This window comes from Phocoena phocoena, chromosome 3 (genome assembly GCF_963924675.1).
Source record: "Phocoena phocoena chromosome 3, mPhoPho1.1, whole genome shotgun sequence".
NCBI lineage: Eukaryota > Metazoa > Chordata > Mammalia > Artiodactyla > Phocoenidae > Phocoena > Phocoena phocoena.
The window spans coordinates 126,315,828-126,337,935 of NC_089221.1; the positions used below are offsets into that span (position 1 = coordinate 126,315,828).

Sequence of the window (22,108 nt, forward strand, 5' to 3'; positions counted from 1 at the left end):
GAGCTTTCAACTGACAGCCAGCAGCATCCTGCCAGCCACCTCAGTGAGCCACTTTGAAAGTGGACTCTCCAGTCCCCAGTGGAGCAGCCCCACCTGACATAACATGGAACACAGATGAGCTGATCTCACTGATCCGTGCCCAAAGTGCAGATTTATGGGCAAAATAAATGATTGTTACTTTTAACCACTAAGTTTTGGGGTGGTTTGTTATGCAGCAATAAATAACTGATTGAGTCACCCAACCTCACTCCCAGTCAAACTACTAGTTTTGCACCTCGGCCACCAGAATTATGCCTCCTTGCTTTTCCTCTTAAACAGCCTTTTTGAACTTGTCCTACAACTTTGATACACATCATCGATGTGTTGTAGGATTGGAAGAACTTCCTAACAGAAGAAAATACAGCTCTAGAATCTAGAGTTACCGAAGACCCTAAAATTAAAAGCAAAGTAGAGTCAAGTTGAGTTTTAAAGTTAATATGATTTTACCCAATTAAAATACTGCAAGAATTATATTGTTAGCACATAAGAGAACATGGCACAAAGTGATGGTGAATGCTTGTTTTAAAAGATAATTTAAGGGAATATCTTGAGTCTGGAAATGAACTTAAAAGGTTTTCCATTCTAACACAAATATTGCCAAAAAGTTTTTAATATGAGAAATGCATGTTTATTCATCTACTGCTTTACTAGTAATCTAGATTGGCCCTGTTAAGACTCACAGAGTTGGTTGGAAACTCAGATCTATGCCCTTTTACTATTCTCCGAGCCCCTTCCATTTCTTCTCAGCCATAATCTGACTGAATAAACATGAATTTTCCTTATTTTATCCTGAAACTCATCCCCAATTTTATTTTCTGCTAGAGGAAATCTGTCCTTCATAGTGTGGTATACTAGCCACAGTGAGCTGCTCTTGTTTTCTGAGAGGGTGAAAATGGGAGCTTATCCCTTCCTTCCTACCTTTCCTCCCCTATGAAAGAAGAATGGATGAAACTCTTACCTTTTGTTTTTAAGTAGAAGGCAGAGACATAAACTGTATGTCAGAACTGCAAGTACACGTAGTAACTAACAGCAGTCTTGAAAGCATCTGGCCTTGTTTCAGCATATGCTGAAACAAGTAGCGTCTAGCCATCCCGACTGCATGACTAGTCAGCAATCTCCAGCACTTGCAGACACTGCCGAGTGATTTCACATCCCCTATCTCACGTGATTGCCACAACCACCTAGAAAGGCAGAGCAGGGAAACAGAACGAGACACAGACAAGGCACGCTACAGAGCCACTAACGCTCAGAGGTTGGATTGGAACCGAGATCGTCAAAGCTTCAATTCTTTCCCTGCAGTCAATCCCCCCGGAGCTGGGCCCTGGTCCTGAAGCCGAGCACTCGAAACGTACACACCTGCGCCGGAGCAGGACGAGCCAGCCAATGAGGAAACCGCATCCAGGAGGCGGGACGGAGAAGCTGCCAATGACAGAGCCTGCCCCCAGAGAGATGCGGCTAATGAGGGCCTCCTGCCGGAGAGGGAAGGCTGATTGTCCAATGAGAGGCTGCGACCAGCGAGGCTGGAAGGCAGAACAGCCAGTGAGGCGCCGGGCTGGGGCGGAGAGCCCAGCGCCAACCCGCGACTGCCCGAGTCCCGGCGTGCTGCCCCAGTCGCTGCCCGCCATGGCCCGCGCTGCCCGGCTCTTCGCCTCGCTGGCCGCCCTCCTCGCCGCTGCCGCTACAGGCGATGCCCGGCCCAGCAAAATCGGTGCGGGAAGGACCGGGTGGGGTGCTGATCTGGGGAGGGCTGCGAGGGAAAAGGGTTGTGAGCCGGGAGCCTCTGGATGGGGGAAGGGGAAGGCAGCTGGGCGAGGGAGGGGTCCTCGGGAGAGGAGTTGGGTGGAGAAGAGCCGGGGCACTGCGACTGGGCGAGGAAGGGGACCGCAGTAGGCAAGGTGCTGATGGCGTGGGCTTGTGTCCAGGGCTACCTGGGGTGGAAAAGAGGCTTGGGGCAGGACTGGTCACCGATCTTACCGGAAGGTCCAGGGGCACTGAGCATCTGCCGTGGATCCGGCTCTTTGCCAGGTGCCCCCAGGACAGAGATTCTGGCCTCTATGGTTGACGTTATTCACACAGGTTTATTGAGGGTCGTCTATGTAGCAGGCACAGTGCTCCACAGTTCTGTGTGGAGGAGAAGAGACTGCACAATACAAGGAAGTTAGTGCTAAGGCTGAGAAAGCACTGTGAATTCAGAGGAGGGGCACTTCACCCCAGTCTTTGTGGGCTCTGGGAGGTCTTCCTAGAAGTAACATCTAAGCCAAAACCTCATGGAGGGTAGGAGGCAGTTCTAAGGGAGACAGAACCCATGGTAAGTCCTCTGGGGATAGATTTGCTGAATGATGAAGTGGGGAATTTTCAACAGCAGTCTTCTTATTTGCTTTCTTTTGAAATTTTCAAACATAGACCAAAGTTGAAAGAATTGTACAGTGATCACCTGTATACCCAGCACCTAGATTCTGCCGTTAAGAAACTGCTACTATATTTGCTTTATCACATACCTATCACATGTGCATTAATCCATCTTACATTTTAGTGCATTTCAAAATAAACTGCAGACATCATGACATTTTGCTAAATACTTCATCATGTATATAATTGACTAGAATTCCATATTTGTTTACACTTTTTACCTCTTAATATTTGTCATTTTAACTCTACATGAATCAAAGTTTTTCAAGCCCCTCGTATATAAAATTCCCATAGGAAGAGATGCTGGGCTTCTGGTGTGAAGGAGAAGGAGTCCCTAATCCACTAGGCTGCCCTCTGTGCGCTCTAGGTGGCAGGGAGGGATGCCCCATGGGAGCTCCACGGACTTAATAGGGCCAGTGCAGTGCTAAGGTTTGGATTACCAAACCACAGCTCAGGCCATAAAGGGTTAAGACAGGCTGAAGCGTGCCAGAAATCAGTTTGGGACTGAACATTTAGGGTTTTCAGAGGAAAGAGAATCCTGAGAGCTGGAGTGGCCAGAGAAGGCCTTAGGGAGGAGGTGGATTTGGAGCCGGAAGAATTAGGCAGGCAATGTCTTGAGATGCAGAGCCTCCCCCATCTCTTGGGAAAGGGCAGCAGAGCAGGACATTTCTCACTGAACAGTGAAGAAGGGGCAGGGCCTCCTCACAGCTCTACCATTTCTGGCAACGCAGAACTTGCTGCCTTCCTCATTCCAGCCAGCCCTACCCACCTCACCCCAGGCATCATCAAGGCAGGCTACCTGGCAATGCCATGCTGTCCTGTAGCTTTCCTGATTGTCCTCAGCCCTCTGACAAGAGCCTCTGTCTGTCCGTGGTGGTTGGGACTCTACCCACAATGGGAACGAGGAGCTTCCTGTTAAGATGGCTTAACCCTCAGGCTGCTGCATGATCAAATCTGAACACCTCGGTGTGGCACTGGACCCTTTTTCTTTTAATTTTATTTATTTATTTATTTATTTTTGGCTGTGTTGGGTCTTCATTGCTGTGCACGGGCTTTCTCTAGTTGCAGAGAGCGGGGGCTACTCTTCGTTGCTGTGCGCGGGCTTCTCATTTCTGTGGCTTCTCTTGTTGTGGAGCACAGGCTCTAGGCGTGTGGGCTTCAACAGTTGTGGCTCGTGGGCTTCAGTAGTTGTGGCACATGGGCTTCAGTAGTTGTGGCACATGGGCTCTAGAGCACAGGCTCAGTAGTTGTGGTGTACAGGCTTAGGTGCTCCACGGCATGTGGGATCTTCCTGGACCAGGGCTCGAACCCGTGTCCCCTGCATTGGCAGGCGGATTCTTAACCACGGTGCCACCAGGGAAGCCCACATTGGACCCTTTAAACTCCCCCATAGTTCCACATGTGACCATGCTGTTCTCTCTGCAGAGCATGTGTTTCTGCTCACTGGCAAAGCCTATTGTCCTCCAGGGTCGTTGCTTGTTGCTTCCCTGTGAAGCCTGGGGCCCACACCCTCAGGCAGAATTCACTGCTTCCTCAGGATTCTCTGGAATCCTGCTGTTGCACTTGGTCACACGTTGTCATTGCTAATAGTGCATGAGTCTGTCCACCCTCTCCCCGCCTATGCTCATGGGGACAGGAGCTCTCCCTGTTTGACTCATCCTATGTCCAGCACATCTTACTATAGACCAGAGAGTGGGTGTCAGTTTGTGGGTGTTCAATGAGCTGACTCTCAATGGGGTGAGGTCTTCTGCTTCCCTGTAGTCCTTGGGCAGCTTCCAGGCCTTGTGATAGCAGTTTCTCTGGGCGGGGGGAAAGGGTAATTTGGGGCTTGGTCGAAAATGGAAGTGGTAGGGAGCACATTGGTTTAAAACGTTAAGGGCATTCTTGGAAGTGGCTTTGTAAACACTGAGAAGAAGGAAGGAGTTTGTTCTTTCAAGATGCAACAAATAGTGAGCTCTACTGCCTGCCAGGATCTGGGGACATAGGCGCCTGCCCTCAGACCTTAACAGATCATTTGAGTATAGTGTGCCATGGACTAGGCCAGGGTAAGGAGAGTGCTGTGGGACTATGCAGGAGGGACACTTGTCTGAGGTGGGTCAGGTAAGCCAGCTAAAAACTACATATAAGGGCCACAGAGGTCAGTGAGGCAAAGGGTGACAGAGCATTTCTGACAAAGGAAGCAGTGAGGGCAAAGGCACAGACATGAGAGAGCAAAGTCCCATGCTCCACAGCAAAAGAAGTCAAGACAGACAAGAAGGTGGAGTGTTGCAAGGGTGAGGCAGGGAATGGAATAAATAAATGGAGCCCAGATCATAAAGAACCGTGTATTTTTGCCTTCTTGACAGGAGCCTGTGGTCTTAGGGACCAACATGGGTCTAGTAAGGACAGATCACACCAGCTTTATCTCATTCTCTTTGAGTAGGTTACAAGACTGTCAGATGAGACGGAAAGCTGTGTCTTAGATATGTGGTGGGCAAAAATTGTGGGCAGCATGGCCATCCATTTCAGTAGTTTCATAGCTGCTTTATTGTCCTCTCAGTGCTATGGAATGATTACTATCTGTTTGGTCAGTGGTTCCTAGCAGCACCTCAGAGCCCTGTCCAATGAAACGCTTTTCTCGGTGACTTGGATGAGACTATTGATGGTATATGAACCAAGTTTGCAACTAACAGGAAGGCAGGAGGCTGCAGATTTCCTTTTTGAGATGTTAAAAGCCTATGAGATGCAAATACCTGGGAACCACCGGCCCAGGAGGCTGAGAAGGCGTGACCCGCAGTCTCACGCCCATGCTCTGTCTCTCCCCATGCCTGCCTCCCGGGCCTGCTGACAGCTGTGGTTGGAGCCGGAATTGGGGGCTCTGCCGTGGCCCATTTCCTCCAACAGCACTTCGGCCCCCGGGTACAGATCGACGTGTTTGAGAAGGGGACCGTGGGCGGCCGCCTGGCCACCATCTCGGTCAACAAGCAGCACTACGAGAGCGGCGCCGCCTCCTTCCACTCCCTGAGCCTCCACATGCAGGGCTTCGTCAAGCAGCTGGGTGAGTGTGCTGTCCTGGGGCTGGCGGCAGCCCTCGGGCCCTTCTCAGATTACCCTGATGGTCAAGGCCGGAAGGTCATATAGCCCAATCTCCTCGTTTTACAGATGGAGCAGCTGAGACCAGAGAGGGGAAGGAACTTGCCTGAGGTTACACAGTGAGTTAGTTGCAGAGCCGGGATTAGAACTCAGGTTTGACCTCTCCCCCAGGCCAGTTTCTTTCCCTTTCAATTTGCTGCTTCTCAATAATCATAATCATAATGGCTTCCACATGGTGTATGCTTGCCAAGTACCTGGCATCCTTCTAGGTGATACATAGGCATTACCTCCAATCCTCCCTACCAGCCTGCAAGATGGGTATTGTATCTCCTCCCAAGGAAACTGAGGCTCAGAAAGCATATACACCTCGGCTAAGTCTCTGCAGCTAATAAGTGAGAGAACTGAGATTCAGCCGCAGCAGCATCTATCAAAACCACAAATACGGGGCTTCCCTGGTGGCGCAGTGGTTAAGCATCCACCTGCCAATGCAGGGGACACGGGTTCGATCCCTGGTCCGGGAAGATCCCACATGCCGCGGAGCAACTAAGCCCGTGCGCCACAACTACTGAGCCTGCGCTCTAGATCCCACGAGCCACAACTAGTGGAGCCTGCGTGCCTAGAGCCCGTGCTCTGCCACAAGAGAAGCCGCCGCAATGAGAAGCCCGCACACCGCAACGAAGAGTAGCCTCCACTCGCTGCAACTAGAGAAAAGCCCACGCGCCGCAACTAGAGAAGGCCCACGCACAGCAACGAAGACCCAACTCAGCCAAAACTAAATTAATTAATTAAGTTAAAAATAAAAAACCCAATACATATGTGGTTGGATGCAGAAATTCCATTTCTCAGAAGTGATCCTGTAGGTGTACCCGCAGATGTTCAGAGTGGCAGGCACACAAGGTTGTTCATTACAGCACTGTAATAGCAAAAAGTTGAAAATATCCCACCCGCCCACCCACTGGGATCTGAGATTAAACAAAGTATTGTTTAAGTACACAGCCGACTGTTCAGCAGCCAGAGTGAGGAAGTCCTGTAGGCCCACGTATAGAAGAGTCTCCAAGATACATATGTCAATAAGGTACAGACCAGTGTATATAGTACGTGGGGGTGAGGGGAGGGATAACTCAGAGATATGTACACATTTATAAGTGTTTGCACAAAATATCTCTAGAAGGATGCTGCAGGAATATACTTACTGGTTGCCTCTGGGTAGGGGAACTTCGTGGCTTTGGGACAGGAATAGGAGGGAAAGAAATAAAAACCCGTGACTTAGGGCAGGCCCTATAATCGCTCAGCCTCACTTTCCACATCTTTACCTGGGGTTGCTAACACCTGTTCTGCCTCTCCCGAGGCTATGAGAAGATGAAGTGAGATACGAAGACCCAGTGCTCTGTAAGTTGTAGAGAGCAGGCAGTTGCCAGGAGCTGTGATTCCTTCCATGTGGCCTTGGTGCCCAGGGCTGCCATCTCAGAGCAGGCCCTGTTGGCTGTCAGCCCCTGGACGGTCCAGGATGACGTCTGAATTTCCCTCACTCGTGGCTGAGTGGATCCCTGTTGGAAAAAAATATAAAATGGTACATTAGTTTAATTTTCATTTCTTTGTTGACTAGCGAGGCCAGATATCTCCCCAGTGTTTTGTGTACTGTTCTTAAACAAGCAGCACAGATACACAAACCATAGTGTTCATATTCCCTTTAATGGAGCCGATCCATGTGCATCCTTCAGGACGGCCCCTGAATTTAAGCCTCAGGAATCGCTAGGTTCCCCCGGGGTGGGGGGCCCTCCGAAGGGGACCTGAGGGCCTCCTCCTTGTCTCCTCAGGGCTGCGGCACCGGCGCGAAGTGGGAGGGAGGAGTGCCATCTTCAACGGGGAGGACTTTGTGCTGGAGGAGACTGACTGGTACCTGCTGAACCTCTTCCGCCTCTGGTGGCACTACGGCATCAGCTTCCTGAGACTGCAGATGTGGGTGGAGGAGGTCATGGAGAAGTTCATGAGGTAGGGCTGGGTGGGGCGTGGGGAGGGCATTCTAGAAGGAGAGAGGAATAGAGGTGCCGAAGGAACCAACGTGACTGTACACTGTCCCAAAGGAAAAGGTACTTGCTGGGTGTGAGAATTCCACCCAGGCTCCGAGCACGCCTGGCGTCGGCAAGGTGCTTGCTTAGTGCAGCAGTAGTTGGTCTCTCGCATTGTCACACTGGCATCCTCTTTCCCTCAGCTAAACTGGTAAATAAAAGCATGGGTTGCAAACTCAGCCACCTTCAAGGGCCCACCTGGGGTATGAATAAGTGAAGCAGTTGGGTGGAAGGGAAGGCTAGGGAGTGAGGGGCCCTAAAGAGCCAGGCCCCCCTCTGAAGGGGCGGCCGCTCTCTGCTCGAGCCACTGGTGGCCATGGGGGAATGCCATCTTCCGGTGTTTCAGAAGAAGCTGGCAATCCGGTTATATGTGAACTCTCCCAGTTTTTCCGTGTGCACAACCAATTCATCTTATAAGGCAAATGAAACATATCCGTCAGCCACAGGCAGCCTGTGGGCCACCATTTACAAACTCTTCTGTCCCCCAGTCCCACCATGAACAAACAGCTTTCTTTACTACCTGTCTCCTCCTTGGGTCCTGGACCCCTCTCCATCAACTCCAAATAATGAGGACAAGTGGGCTGCTGTCACCCTGTCCACCTCTCGTAATCCACTCACTCACCAGGCGGGTACCCAGCTCTCCCCCACAGTCCTTCCTGAAGGTTCTCCCTGTCTCCTGGCCCAGATGCAGAGGCTGCAGCATCAGACACTCAGTCATGGTCTCTAGGCCCCCTTCCTGGTTGCTGGCACTTCTCTGCCCTTCCCACTCCTGTAACTATGCTTTTCATGGCACTTCTTCCTTATATTCTCCGGGTGTCCCCAAAGTCACGTCTTCACTCCTCTTTCCTCTTTCTTATATTTTTCTCCCTTGTCAATTTCATCTAAACCCCCAGGGCCAAGTTCTCCTTTTTGTGGGAGACAGCCTCTACCTGTCAGCCCCCAGTTTCCCCTTAAGTTCCAGACCCACTAACTAATCAGTTTCTAACTGCTTTGTGGACACCCCCATCTGGGTGTCATGTCCATAACCAAATCAACAGGTTTACAGAGCAGCCCAAGCAGAGGCAACTTTTTCAAAGGCCAGCCGTCCGAAAGTCCATCAGCAGATTGTTCCAGGCAAATGCCAGCCCCTGAGATGGGGGGAGTTGTGGGAGAACAAGCCATTATCGAGGGGGTGAGTGGGAGGCCTGCTGGACCGAGCCGGACAGCTTTGACATAAGGCAGTTGCCATCGGGTCCGATGTGGTCCTAGAAGCCACTTCGGGCAGAGCCGAAGTTGCTGGAGAGGGGATGTGTCAGTGGGGGCGGGCACAGCCCGCTGCTTGGCAGTCCCAGCTGAGTGAGAAGAGGGCTGTGACCTCAGGCAGGGAGTGGCTTGAGAGGTGACATGTCTGTCATTCAGCAGAGCCACGATGTGAAGCCAGGTCTGGTGGGATTCCAGAGTATTTGCCCTTCCCTCTGGGCTGTCCCTCTAAGTGAGACAGGCCGACCACAACCAGCAAATAGGCCAAAGGTACCATTACCAGCCTCCTCTCCCACCCACTGCATGGAGAGGAGGCGCGGGTCCCTGCTGGGCCCCCCCAGGTGCAGTGACCCAGCAGCAGGTGGTCAGCTGAAAGGCCTTTCTGCACAAGGGCTCTGGCTCCACTTGTCTCCCAGGATCTATAAGTACCAGGCTCACGGTTATGCCTTCTCGGGTGTGGAGGAACTGCTCTACTCGCTGGGGGAATCCGCCTTTGTCAACATGACCCAGCGCTCCGTGGCCGAGTCCCTGCTCCAGGTGGGCGTCACACAGCGCTTTATCGACGATGTCGTCTCCGCTGTCCTGCGGGCCAGCTACGGCCAGTCAGCAGCGATGCCCGCCTTTGCCGGTGAGCCTCCAGCCCTCGGCCTGCCAACCTGCCCTTCCCTGACCCTCCCTGTAATAACCTCACATTTACCCGGCTCAGTACAGTTGCCTAACCAACACTGCCCCCTCTGATTCTGGCATCTATCCTCCAAGCTGTCGGGAGATGGTATTCATCCCACTTCACGGACGGTGAAAGGGAGGCTCAGCTCTCAGGTCCTGTGTGTTTGTACCACTCCTGTTTGGATCGGTTTCAGGAGCTGTCCCGTTGAGGCCTCTGGGCCCCTGGGTATTTATCTGTTAGAGCACCGCATCTTCCCAGCTTATTACTGGGGCAGGTGGGCACATGTACCACCCACCATCCGCCAGCACAGGCCACAGATCTGCCCGAGAGTCGTCAGGGCATGTCTTCCCCAAGGCATGATGACCATTCTGGGCCTTGAAAGATGCTGTAGGATTTTGCTGGGGTGGTGGAGGGGCAGAGAGGGGCACTCAAGGCTGAGGAGCTACACGGGCACTCAGTGGCCTGCTTAGCTGTGTCCTCCTCTCCCCTCCTAACATGGAAGGCCCAGGCTCGGTCCTTTGTCCTCTTCTGCTCTCAACTACTTAGCCTCCCTTGGTGAGCTCAGCCAGTTTCAAGACTTTAAATTCCACCCACCTGACTCCCAAATATGACCTCCAGCCCAGACCTCTCTCCAAAAATGCAGGCTCATGTGTCAGCTGCCACCCTTGTGTCTGCACTGGAAGGGCTAACGGGCGTCTCAGACTCAGCACGTCCAAACCTGAGCTTCTGATCTTTCCCCTCGAGCCCCTGCCCCTCCCAGCGTCTGCCCAGCTTGGCTGGTAATTACTCCTTTCCATTGCTCCAGCCAAAACCTTGAATCATTTCTTTCTCTCATATCCTTTATGTCATATGTCAGGAAATCCCATCTGCTCTACCTTCCACGTATACCGAGAATCTGACAGCTTCCTACTACCGCCTCGTCCTTGGTCTAAGCCACCAACATCCCTCAGCAGGATTACTGCAGCTCTCCTACCATGTCCCCCACCCCCTGGCCCCTCAAGCTCAATGCATCAGCCAGATGATCCTTTTAAAACAAAAGACAGATCCTGACAGGCCTGCATGTAAAACTGTAATGGCTCCCACTTACCTTCAAGGAAAACCCAAAGTCCTTCTAGTGGCCTGCAGGACCCTACATGGTCTAGGCCTCACCACCTCACCACTCCCTCACCCCAAACCAGCCACTCTGGCCTTCCTGCCGTGTCTCCAACGTCCCAGGCGCACCCACACCTTGAGGTTTTTGTGTGGCCAACCCTCTGCGTGGAGCATTCTTCCCTGAGACACAATCATGGTAAACTCTCGCTCTCCCGTGTCTTTGTGAAGATGTTGCCTTTTCATTGAAGCTGCCCCTACCCCTCCTGCCCTGCAGGTATCATCTTCTAGCAGACTGCTTGATCGACTTATTTGATCTCCTCCCACTAGAAGGCAGGCTTTCCAATGGGAAAACCTGTCTCCTTCGTTTACTGACGTATCCTTACAATAGTGCCGACCATCATAGGCACTCAGCCCATTTTTGCTGAATAAATGAATGAAAAGGTTTATAATTAACAAGCACCTCCCATATGCCCAGGATACTATTCCTCTGGCTCTTGGCAGTGCTAGCTCCTTCCCACCCTTCAGGTCCTGCCTAGTTTCACCTCAGCGAGACTACCCTGCTCACTCTGCCGGTATCCTGTATGTATCCTTCAAGATATAATTCACATACCACACAGTTCACCCATTTAAAGTGTAGGATTCAGTGGCTTTCAGTATATTCACAGAGTTGTGCCTCCATCACCACAATCTATTTTAGAATATTTTCACTGCCCAAAAGAAACCCCATACCTATAGCCATCAGTTCCCCAGCATCCCCCAGCCTTCCAGCCCTAGGCAACCACGAATCTACTGTGTGTTGCTATGGATTTGCTCATTCTGGGCAGTCTGTGTAAGCAGAATCATACAGTCTGTGGTCTTTTATAGTGGCTCTTGCACCGAGCCTAATGTTTTTACTTCACAACATGGTGAATTTTGTTGCAGTTATTTGTGTGTGTCGTCTCTCCTCGCCCAGGGTTGGGAGGAGTCTTGGCCTGGGAGAGAGGCCCCGGTAGGATGGTGCTGGACTCTCCAGCCCACCACGCAGTGGTTCTGAGAACCCACTGGCCACCCTCCCTCCCCCTTTGCCCAGGAGCCATGTCGCTAGCTGGGGCCCAAGGCAGCCTGTGGTCTGTGGAGGGAGGCAACAAGCTGGTTTGTTCCGGTCTGCTGAAGCTCACCAAGGCCAACGTGATCCATGCCACGGTCACCACTGTGACCCTGCAGCAAACAGGTGAGTAGACAGAGCAGGGGCCATGTCCACTCCATTCCTAAACAGTGAACACTTCCACCTCCTCTGTCCCTAAAGCCCTGGTTTATGACCTGCTGGGGAGTGGTTCCCAGCACTGCCGAGTGACACCAGAGGGCACTGTTGCCCCGATTCAAATGTCAGAGCCAGAAAGCAGAGACTTGCATTAATCTAGTCCCATTCATTTGACCACTGAGGACTTTGAACCACAGCCTTGCTCACGTTTCCCCAGCTAGTCAGAGGCAGAGCCAGAGAAAGAGCGGGTTTCCTGACTCCAGTCCAGGGCTCACCCTGCAGCCACACCAGCACGGAAAGACTGGGACCCAGCAGCTGGAAAGCCCAGCTGCACCCATTGAGGGTCTCGTCCCCTCAGTGCAGGGCCCCAGATGGCAGCTAAGTGGGGAGAAGCTGAGAAAGAAGCGGGCTTTTGTGCTCTCTTCCCTCTCCTTCTAGAGGGGAAACCCTTGTACCATGTCAAGTACGAGAATGAGGTGGGCACAGGCTCCGACTACTACGACATAGTGGTCATCGCCACCCCCCTGCACCTGGACAACAGCAGTACCATCACCTTTGAAGGCTTCGACCCGCCCATTGATGTCGTCCAGGGCTCCTTCCAGCCCACCGTCATCTCCTTGGTCCATGGCTACCTCAACTCTTCCTACTTTGGCTTCCCCGACCCTAAGCTTTTCCCCTTTGCCAGCATCCTCACCACAGACTTCCCCAGCTTCTTCTGCGCCCTGGACAACATGTGTCCCGTCAACGTCTCGGCCAGCTTCCGGCGGAAGCAGCCTCAGGAGGCCGCCGTGTGGCGAGTCCGGTCCCCCCAGCCCCTCCTTCGCTCCCAGCTGAAGACGCTCTTTCGCTCCTACTACTCAGTGCAGACAGCCGAGTGGCAGGCCCACCCCGTCCACGGCCCCCGCAGCCCCCTCCCACGGTTCGTGCTGCACGACCAGCTCTTCCTCCTCAACGCCCTGGAGTGGGCGGCCAGCTCCGTGGAGGTGACGGCAGTGGCTGCCAAGAACGTGGCCCTGCTGGCTTTCAACCGCTGGTACCAGGACCTAGACAAGATTGACCAGAAGGATTTGATGCACAAGGTAAAGACTGAACTGTGAGCGCTCCGGGGAGAGCTGGAAACATCCAGCCCCCGCTCAAGACGGATCCCACCCCACGCAGTGGCCAAGGTTTTACAAGCCACACTCACCCACAGAGCCCTTCTCTGACCCCTCGTGTGTGGAGCGTCTTTTCTGTCCATTGTGGGTCCTGGTGGCCAACGCTCTGCCTCTCCGTCTTAAGGATTTTCACAGTGTTGCTTCTTTTGAAGGGGGAGAGTAAGAGCGGGGGAAGGACATTCAAGCCAATGTATTCATTTATTTATTTTTTCTAAGAAGAAATAAAAATCCATCTTAAGCTGCTTCTGACTTGGTTTTCTAACTAGGAGACAGTGATAACTATGGGAGGGAATATAAGGCAGAGAACTCTGAAGCCAATTTCCTTATTGTTTTCCCCTGCCTACTCCCAACATGTACCTGAGGCAACACCTACAATGAAACATATGTAACCAGATGGTTACAAATAGAGGGAAGATGAGAAAACATGAGACAGGATTAAAGCTCCTACTTACTGTAGGCTTGCTAGATGCAAGGTACCTAGTTAAGAACTTAATAGACACCATCCAAGCCTCTAGAAAACACTGCATATTGGGGAGATGACTGTGGTAGGATACAAGGAAGAAACGGTTACCCCAGCAGAGCTGGCAGTATAGCTCCGTGCTTCCTGGTAACCAGTGGGAAAAGGGAAACATAGCAGGCCAAAGGAAGAGGAAAGCTTTTCCTTGGCACCTGGAAGAAGTGACCATTCTGTCCCTTAAGCAAGAGTTGAGGAGTAATACCGTGGATCTGTCTTATAAGAAAACAAGTTCCCAGCTGGTGGAGGGCAGTCCTGCCTCACCCCCAAGCACTCACCCCAGAAGAGGAAGGGGAAAAAAGAAGGTGCTGAGATGGAGTTCTTCGGAGGTTGGATGCCCAAGTCGCATCCAGACCTGCTAAATCTGGCTCGGGGGAGGGCCCAGATCCCCAGGATGACAGGACACTGCCAAATGACATTGACATTGTGAATTCCCAGCAGGAACAGCCCCAGCGGGCATCCAGCCAACTTCCCTCTTTTGGTAGAGATGGAGATAAAAAGTCCAAAGTGAGGAAAGAATTTGCCCAGAGTCTCTGGATGAGTTCATAGAACGGAGCTTAAATCTTGAATGTCTCCTTAAAAATTAATTGAATTCCGTATGGGGCAAAATACCCTTCAAGGAGGCAGAGGCCCAAACCGCCTCTGAAGTTGTGTTTACTATGCGGAAGTGATGGTAGTAAAAGAGATGGCGCCTTTGAAGTGCAAGCAGTGTGCACTCATTGGTCACAGGAAATAAGAGGCTGACACATCAGTAAGAATGCTTTTGGGTGCAGTAGTAGAAAACCAAATTCAAGCTAGCTTAAGCGATAAAAGGGTCTTATTGGTTATCATAAAACTCCAGGCACAGGGCAGGCATCGAGCACTGTGGAATGCCAGCGTGGCCTTCACTTCTCTCACGGTCAGAGATGGCCATCAGAGGGTCTTCTCCCATGGCCCCTGAAGCAAAGTCTGGGCTCTGGGCCAAATTGGGCCCCTACTGAACCAATTCCTGGGGCCAAGTGAATGCCACATGCTGATTGGCTTAGGATTCAGAGAAGATTAAACTGATTGGCTTAGAACAGTCAAGTCTCACCCCTGGGGCAGAGGTGGTCTCCAAACTCTAAGATCAGAGGGGTGGAAAGGGTGTTGGAGAGCAGTACACTGACAACCAGATTCAGGAGGGGGCTGTGCCCTCCCCTTCCTCTCAGGTCCAATGAAATCAGTATGTAATGACTTCTTACAGTACGTCATGGCCTGTGTTTGAAATAAAGATGCTATGGGCTGTCATGCTGTAACCGATGATCGCTGGTATTGGGCCAGAGGACCAAGGCCAGTACCAGACTTGTCACTAATAACACCCGTCCCTCGCATCCCTAAGGATGTGTGCACAGAAGAGGCAAACCAGGGCAGATACACTTGATCCTCAGCCTGGCTGCAGTGGAGCTGGCTGGTCCTTCAGAAACTTCCTTTATCTGGGTAGGCAGGCCTGAACAGCTCAGACCAAAAGCAGGCCAAAATGCCTGTGCTGCCTGCTTCCGCAAGCCCAAATCTGAGAGCTGGATCCCACCGCCTCTCTGCCTACAAGGAAAGGCCAGAGATTCCTGAAGGCATCAGAAGGGAGCATGGGAACCAGCAGGAAGCCTTGGCACCAGGGCCACCCTAGCCCTCTCAGGCCAGGAAAGAAGCCCCCAAGGGCCCACAGCTCTCTGGGAGAAGACAGAGCACTTGCAAAGACAGAGAGAGCTCTATGATCTGCCAAACAAAACAGGAAAGAGACCACACCACCTCAGTAGTCCCGGGTGCAACGCAGTAGACTTTTAACGTTTCACCCCTAGACTCCACACCTAGAGCAGGTGAGCCAAGCAAAATTTCAGCACTTTGTGGGGAGGAGGGCTGTGGAGGGTAGAGTTTGAGGTGGGTGAGGAAGAGTGAGGGAGAGAGGAATGCCTTGCTCCTGACCCACCTTTGAAGGAGCCACAGGGGGAAGCTAAGGGCAGAGCGTGGGCTCCCTCTAGAGGCTTCTGTGCATGTATGCATTCATTCATTCACCAAGCCCTGCACCCCTATTTTGCACCGGGCACTTGCTAGGTGTTGTGCATGCAACACTGAAGGAGTTAAACGAGGCCTCTGTTCTCACGGAGTGGGAGGTTCTCACCAGACAGTGGAAAACATGAAATCCACTTAGAGCAAATGAGGTTCTGGGGTAGTGTAGACCTGCCTCTCCAAAGGTCCTGAACTCCCTGCTGCTGCCTTTAAACCACGGAACTGGGAAGGGCCAGCTGCCAGCCCAAGCTCACTAGGCCGAGCTCCTAAGTCACAGAATAGTAAAACCAGAAAAGACCCTGGAGATCCCTAAATCCCACCTGCTCGTTTCACAGATGAGAAAACCGAAGCCCAGAAAGAGGAAAAGGCAAGATCCGCATAAAACTAACTGGCATTTGTTGAGCATCTGTGTGTGTCTGATGCTCTGGTAGGAGGAGGACAGCCAGAACCACCCAGATGAGGAGCTTCCCCACCCGATCCCTATGCCCTGGGCACCCGGGGGGCTCCCAGGCCCTTACCCCACAAAAAGGCCTTGGAGGCCATGGTCCCTTGTGTTCAGCTGAAGTCTTAAGGCCTGGAGAGCAGGCTGCAGGGGCTTCAGAGAAGAGCAACCCCCCAGGGAGGAGAAGCGGCTGCTGAAGGCATGCGCACGCGCTGGCACATGAAGTCTACTTTCCATGTGTCTGGAACCAGGCCGAAGCTTCCTGGGGTAATTTTAACCAGTATCCACTCTAGAACAATACCAAAAAAGGTAAGTTACTTGCCAGCCCAGACAGGCACATACCAAACCACTGCCCTTTCATGAATTAGACCCTGAAAACATTCAGAACTAAAGCTGCTTCAGGCACTGAAGTTAGAGCAGCCGAGCAAAGTATTCCTGTGCTGGCTGTTGGCCCTCATTGAAATTAACTGTGAAGTACCAGCTATTCTTACCCTCAGAAAACAGCCTGAGCCCCTCAGCTGTCTTGGGAGAGGGAAGGTATTTTTAGTCCCTAGAACAGCTGACTTAGGATTTGCTGCAGGAGCTAGGAGGGCAGGGGAGGATTGAATTGCAAGGGGCTAATGGGAGAGGGGGTTGGAATTAGCATCCAGGGGTCAGGAGCCAGCAGGGGCTTTAGGGCAAGTCAGTCCACGCTGCCTTTTTGATCAGCAAAGGGTCTTGGTATAAGCCAGTAGTTCTCAAAGCGTGGCCCCCATACCAGCAGCGTCAGCATCACCTGGGAACCACTGCGTTAGAAAGGTGAAGTCTCAGCCCCTGCCCCCAACCTACTGACTCAGAACCGCTGTGTGTGGGGCCCAGCAATCTGTATTTAAACAAGCCCTTCGGGGGATTCCAGTGCTAGCCATAGTTTGAGAACCACTGAGAGAGCAAACCATCTAACCAGATCCCCTTGTGGATAAGGCTGGATGAAAGAATGATCTTCATTAATGTTCTCAACTCTTGAGTGTTTGTTCAAAGCCAGGAGTCTCCAGCCCATAAAGACATACCCACATGAAAATTTAGGTGCTCACTGGCCCAGGTTAAAAACCCCTGCTCTTTGGCAACCTGGAGGCTCTTCTCTGGATCTAACTCTGACATGCAGAGAATCTGAGTTGAAAGAGACTGTGTACATCATCGACTCTACCCAAAGGAGGAATCCGCTCCACGATACTCTTGAGAGGCTCAGCCTTAGCTGGACCCTTCCAGAGACAGGGAGCTCACTGCTTCTAAAGGGCCTCTTTGCAATGGCCCTTGACTTAACTGGGGAGAATCAACTCTTGTTCATTCCTAGATAGGTTTATACCAACCAAGCTCCAATAACGTGGCTGAAATACAGGCTTATAAACCCAAATTAAAGAAAGTAACTGTCCTAAATGGTAGACATGAAATGCAATATTTTTGTAATAACCCATCTCAGCGCTGGAGAACACTGGGTGATGGAAAAATCCTCCTTCACATTGATCGAAATCTACCTCCCACCCGGTTTTGGCTTCAGAGCCACAAGGAGCAAACCCAAAGTCTTGCTTTCCAAAAGACAGCCTTTACTTTTCATTGCCTTGCTCGGCACGGGGGTGCAGGGAGGGCTGTCTCAGAAGATGCAGGTACAGCCCACGGCGATGGTCTCCATGACGGCGCGCTGGCGGCAGGGCCCGGTGCGTGGCGGCAGCGGGCAGAGGCGACGACGCACAGGCACCTGGCTGAACACGGGCACGCTCACCATGCTGCGGTCCTCCTGCATGGTGAAGGGGTTCACGCAGCCCAGACATAGGCACCGCGCCTCCGGCAGGTCTGCAGGAATGCGGCTAGGGTCATGGTTGATGCTGCGGGAAGGCAAGAGAGAGCACAGGGCGGAAGGATGGTTGTGGTAAAGACAAATTAGTGCCCACCCCCGATGCCCCTGCCTTTCCTAACCCAGGTTTTGATTGCACAGCAAGACCGTGCCGTGCTGGAGGAAAGGCAGTGGGCTTGCGGACCTGCAGCATCAGCATCACCTGGGAGCTTGTTAGAAATGCAGAATCTCTCTCTACCCCAGACCTCCTGAATCAGAACCTGTATACTCTTAAGATCCCCAAGAAAGTCATGGGCACAGTAAAGTAGAAGCCCAGCTTCGGACGATCTTTATGGACCCTTCCAGTTGCCACATTCCAGGTATGGGAGCCACTAGCGACATGTGGCTGTTTGAGCTTAAAATAATCAAAATTAGCTCCCAGTCACACTAGCCACATTCCAAGGGCTTAGTAGTCACACGAGGCTAGTGGCTACCATATTGGACTTTACACTGTCACAGAAAGCTCTATTGAACATGCTCTTCTAGAGTCTCAGGACATAAGGTGTGTGGCTAAAAATCTTTGGCCTGGGTTCATGAGTGAGGACCCTTCAGGGTCAGTCCTTTTCTTCATTATTTATTCTCCACATATACACATGGCCCCTTCTGTGTGCCCAGGTGGTGTGCTGGGAAGTGGAGCTACAGCCAAGTTAAGACACCACTCCCGTCCCCTAGGGGCAGCAGGTCTTGATTCCCAAGCCCAGCTGTGCATCCTAACCATGTGGAGATGTAGATAATGCCACTTGCTGGGCCTCATCCCTGGAGATTTTGATTGAATGGGGCATGAGAATCCTTAGATGATTCTGATGCAGGCACTGGGATGGTCCCAGTCTAGCGTGAGAGACAGATGTGCACACAGCCAACTCAGTACTGCCTGGAAGTGCTGTAACTAGAGGTGTGTACAAGACACTCGGAGCTGGAGGACGAGACATTTGGGGAAGGCCTTGCAGGCCCTTCACTGGAGACTTGGAGAACACAACGGCAGTGCCCTGCATGGATATCTCATTTAATAACAAGCCTATGAAGTAGATATTATTATCACCTCCACTTATAGTTGAGGAATCTGAGGCTCAGAGAGGCTAAGCAACTTGCCCAAAGCCACACAGCCAGTAAAAGGCGGAGCCAGGATGCAAACCCAGGCCTCCAAATCCAAGGTCTTAGCTCTTACAATGACAGGGAGAGTGGGCGAGGCATCCCCTCCAGCCCCCAACACACAGCTTACCCACTGCTGCCCAGCCTGGCCTACCTGTAGCCCCAGGGCGACAGGCTCCTCTTGTTGGACAGCCACAGCTGCAGGTTGACCTCACACTTCCTCCTGGCCGGCTCGGAGCTGTTCCTCAGCTGGGCCACCATCTCCCCCAGGTTCCTCTCATATTCCTCCATGCGGGCATATGGCTTTGCCTGGGACACGAGGTCCAGCGGCACCTGGTGAGGCCCAGGGGCCAGGGTCCCAGGCCGCCCTTGCCCCTTCCTCTTGCCTTTGGGGTTCCTGGGCTGGCCCAGCCCCAGGAAGATGGAGATGGTGAGGAGGAATAGCTGAGGAGGAAGGCCACAGGTCAAAGGTGGGAGAGCCAGGTCTCCCTCTGGGCTAAGATTTGGGGCCCAAGGAAGGGGAAAGGAAGAGGCAAGGCCTCTATCAGGGCTACCCTCACCTGTCGTGCCCTGGCCTGGTCCCACCAGCCCACCACATGTGTACAGATGCACATATGCACCATGCTCATCGCTAAGTCCTGATGCACCTCTTAAGAATCTCCCCAGGGCTTCCCTGGTGGCGCAGTGGATGAGAGTCCGCCTGCCGATGCAGGGGACACGGGTTCATGCCCCGGTCCGGGAAGATCCCACATGCCGCGGAGCAGCTGGGCCCGTGAGCCATGGCCGCTGAGCCTGCGCGTCTGGAGCCTGTGCTCCGCAACGGGAGAGGCCACGACAGTGAGAGGCCCGCGTACCGCAAAAAAAAAAAAAAATCTCCCCAGCCATCCACTTCACTATCTGTACCACCAGCCTCCCCTTCTTGGACAGCTCAACCAGCCTCCTACCTGGTACCCCACATCCTCCCCTGTCTCCTTCCAATCAATTCTCCACACCCTGACCAAGGATGGGTGTTTGAAATGCAAACCTATTAACATCACCTGCCCAGGCCAGACCTCTGCTGAGTTCTCCTCCCTCAAATCACTCCTGGCTGCCCCTCACACCCGTGCTTCAGCTGCCCCTCACACCCGTGCTTCAGGTCTTGGCTCCAGTGCCACTTCCTTAGGGAGGCCTCTGTGGACCTTCTTGGGCTCTCAACACCTGATGCCTCTTGCGTGACTGTAGTCTCACGGTGCATACATGTGATTCTTTCATATGTTGGGCCCACACCTAGCACAGGCTCCATGAGGGCCAGCATCATATCCATTCCCACACACTGCCTCGTCCCCTGTGTCTGCACGGTACTGGGCACTTAGGTATTCAGTAAACATTTGCTGAGTGAATGAATGCCTGTCACCACCCCTGCCCATCTGTCGCTTACAGTCTGGCAAGGAAAACAGACGGCGAACAAGAAAACGTGCACCTAAGCCTCGCTAGCAGCAGTGTGTGGATGGGACCACACAGCGTGTGGTTAGAGAAGAGCAGGGCCACCCGCTTAGCCTTGTGGCAGTGGGGTGGTCTTGCAAAGACTTTCTGGGGAGGGGGCGTGTCTGGTGAGGTTTGAAGGATAAGACAGAGGCAGATATGGGCAGAGGGAGCCTAAAAATTGTATGGCGTGGGGGAAGGAAAGTGTGAAACGAAGTTTCAGTTGGTTAAGAGCTTTGCTGAAAGGAGGCTGAAAGAAGCGGCTGGGAGATGCAGCTGGGGAGGTGGGCAGGTCATGGCCAAGGATCCCTGTTGGCCTCCATGACAGCTTTGCTCCCCTCGTCCACACCCGGACCCTCTGCCTGCCTGACCCCTTGTCCACCCTCACCCGACCATCCACATCTGGGAGCATCAGGAAAGCCTCTCACTCACACGGGAGAGGACCTGGGAGCCCAGCAGAACACAGACTCCTCAGGAAGCCGGGAGAGAAGGGCCAGGACTTGGGTGAGGGCCAGGGCTGGTCAGAAGGGAGGACCCTCTAGGGGGAATTTCATCTCCTCGTTGAATCTAGCCAGGCTCCCACCTGCCCTGTATCCCTCACCCTACCACCCACACGGCCCGTGCCAATCTACCCAGCCAGTCTTGACCCTTAGAAACAAGTTCCGGCAGAGCCCCTCTCGGCAGAACCATTTCTTGGCACAAAATCCATGACAGATTCAAGTGGCTGAATTCTTCCATTTTGGTCCTAGATTCTGCAGCAGAAAAATGTCTCCCTAACAATAGGCTTTCTCATCGGAGCTTCTCACGTGGCGTTCTTAAACTCTGGCTCTCCCTTTATAGATGGGAAACAGAGAAACAGAAGGACTTGCCCAGGGTCACACAGCCTGGATCTCAGGACCCAGAGGCTCTTTGGAAAAACCCCGATAACGGAGATGGCCAAGGTCTCCCCAGATGCCTTTGGCCTGAAAGGGCTTCAGTGTCATGGGGCTGAGCGCAGCTCAGGAGCCGAGCTACTGGCCATGGCTGCAGCCTCTGAGACCCGTCTCTGTTTCCTTCGTGTCCTGGGGGAGAGGACAGAGGGAGAACTCACCTCTGCAGATTCCAAGCCAAACAGAGGCTGCTATTAATCAATAGAGAAGAAGTAACGAAACATTCAGGCCCTAAAAAGGGATGGGGGTGGAGTGGTGAATCGTCACGTACCAGGTTGTGTGGCCAGTCCATCCTGCGAGCCAGGCGATCGGCCTGCAGCTGCCACCCGCCTGGAACCCCAGATGCCTCCGCCAGGAGAATGGCAGCAACAGGACGGCGCGAAGCAATTATAGCTCGTCAGGGGGTTGCCGGGGGAGTGGGTGGGTGGGCTCGTCATCGCCTGGGAGCCTTGGGCCCCCAGCTGGCTGGGCCTGGCGCAGTGGCAGGCGGTGAGGGGCGTGGGGGCAGGCCAGGAGCTGGGACGAGGTGCCCAGGGGCTGTTGACTGAGGGACAATGCCCTGTGTGTCTGATGGGGCTCTGGCGGGTGGCACCTCCGCCTGTGGCCTGCGGCCGGCCGCCCAGCCAGCACCCACAGGGCCGCCTGAGACAATCGGCTTCGTTAGTTTGGGGGATGGCAAGGGGGCAAGGGTGGAGGAGGGACAGGCTGTCCGTTGGTCAGGAGATCAAATGTTCTCAGAGAGAGCTAGCCAGGAGTGGGACACAGGCCCCATCTCCCAGGGAAACAGCCTCAGGCACTCCAGC

The 22,108-nt window shown here is 53.0% G+C and overlaps 2 protein-coding genes across 4 annotated transcripts; one reads left to right on the plus strand and one right to left on the minus strand.

The window, feature by feature from the left end:
* Positions 1-1,656: 1,656 nt before the first annotated feature.
* On the plus strand, positions 1,657-13,221 carry PCYOX1L (prenylcysteine oxidase 1 like). 3 transcript variants are annotated; one of them, XM_065874718.1, is made up of 6 exons: positions 1,657-1,747; positions 5,279-5,485; positions 7,338-7,512; positions 9,245-9,456; positions 11,657-11,797; positions 12,266-13,221. In XM_065874718.1, exons 1-6 carry the CDS (start codon positions 1,663-1,665, stop codon positions 12,922-12,924), a joined length of 1,479 nt encoding a protein of 492 aa, XP_065730790.1. In that variant the 5' UTR covers positions 1,657-1,662; the 3' UTR covers positions 12,925-13,221. The 3 variants fall into 3 exon arrangements, with proteins under 3 accessions (XP_065730790.1, XP_065730791.1, XP_065730792.1); XM_065874719.1 differs by having other exon boundaries at positions 1,727-1,763; positions 12,266-12,924; XM_065874720.1 differs by having other exon boundaries at positions 1,727-1,763; positions 9,422-9,456; positions 12,266-12,924.
* Positions 13,222-17,463: 4,242 nt separating this feature from the next.
* IL17B (interleukin 17B) lies at positions 17,464-21,649 on the minus strand. Its single transcript, XM_065874962.1, has 3 exons — positions 21,577-21,649; positions 19,070-19,359; positions 17,464-17,818 (listed from the first exon to the last, which is right to left on the minus strand). Exons 1-3 carry the CDS (start codon positions 21,595-21,597, stop codon positions 17,587-17,589), a joined length of 543 nt encoding a protein of 180 aa, XP_065731034.1. The 5' UTR covers positions 21,598-21,649; the 3' UTR covers positions 17,464-17,586.
* Positions 21,650-22,108: the final 459 nt, after the last annotated feature.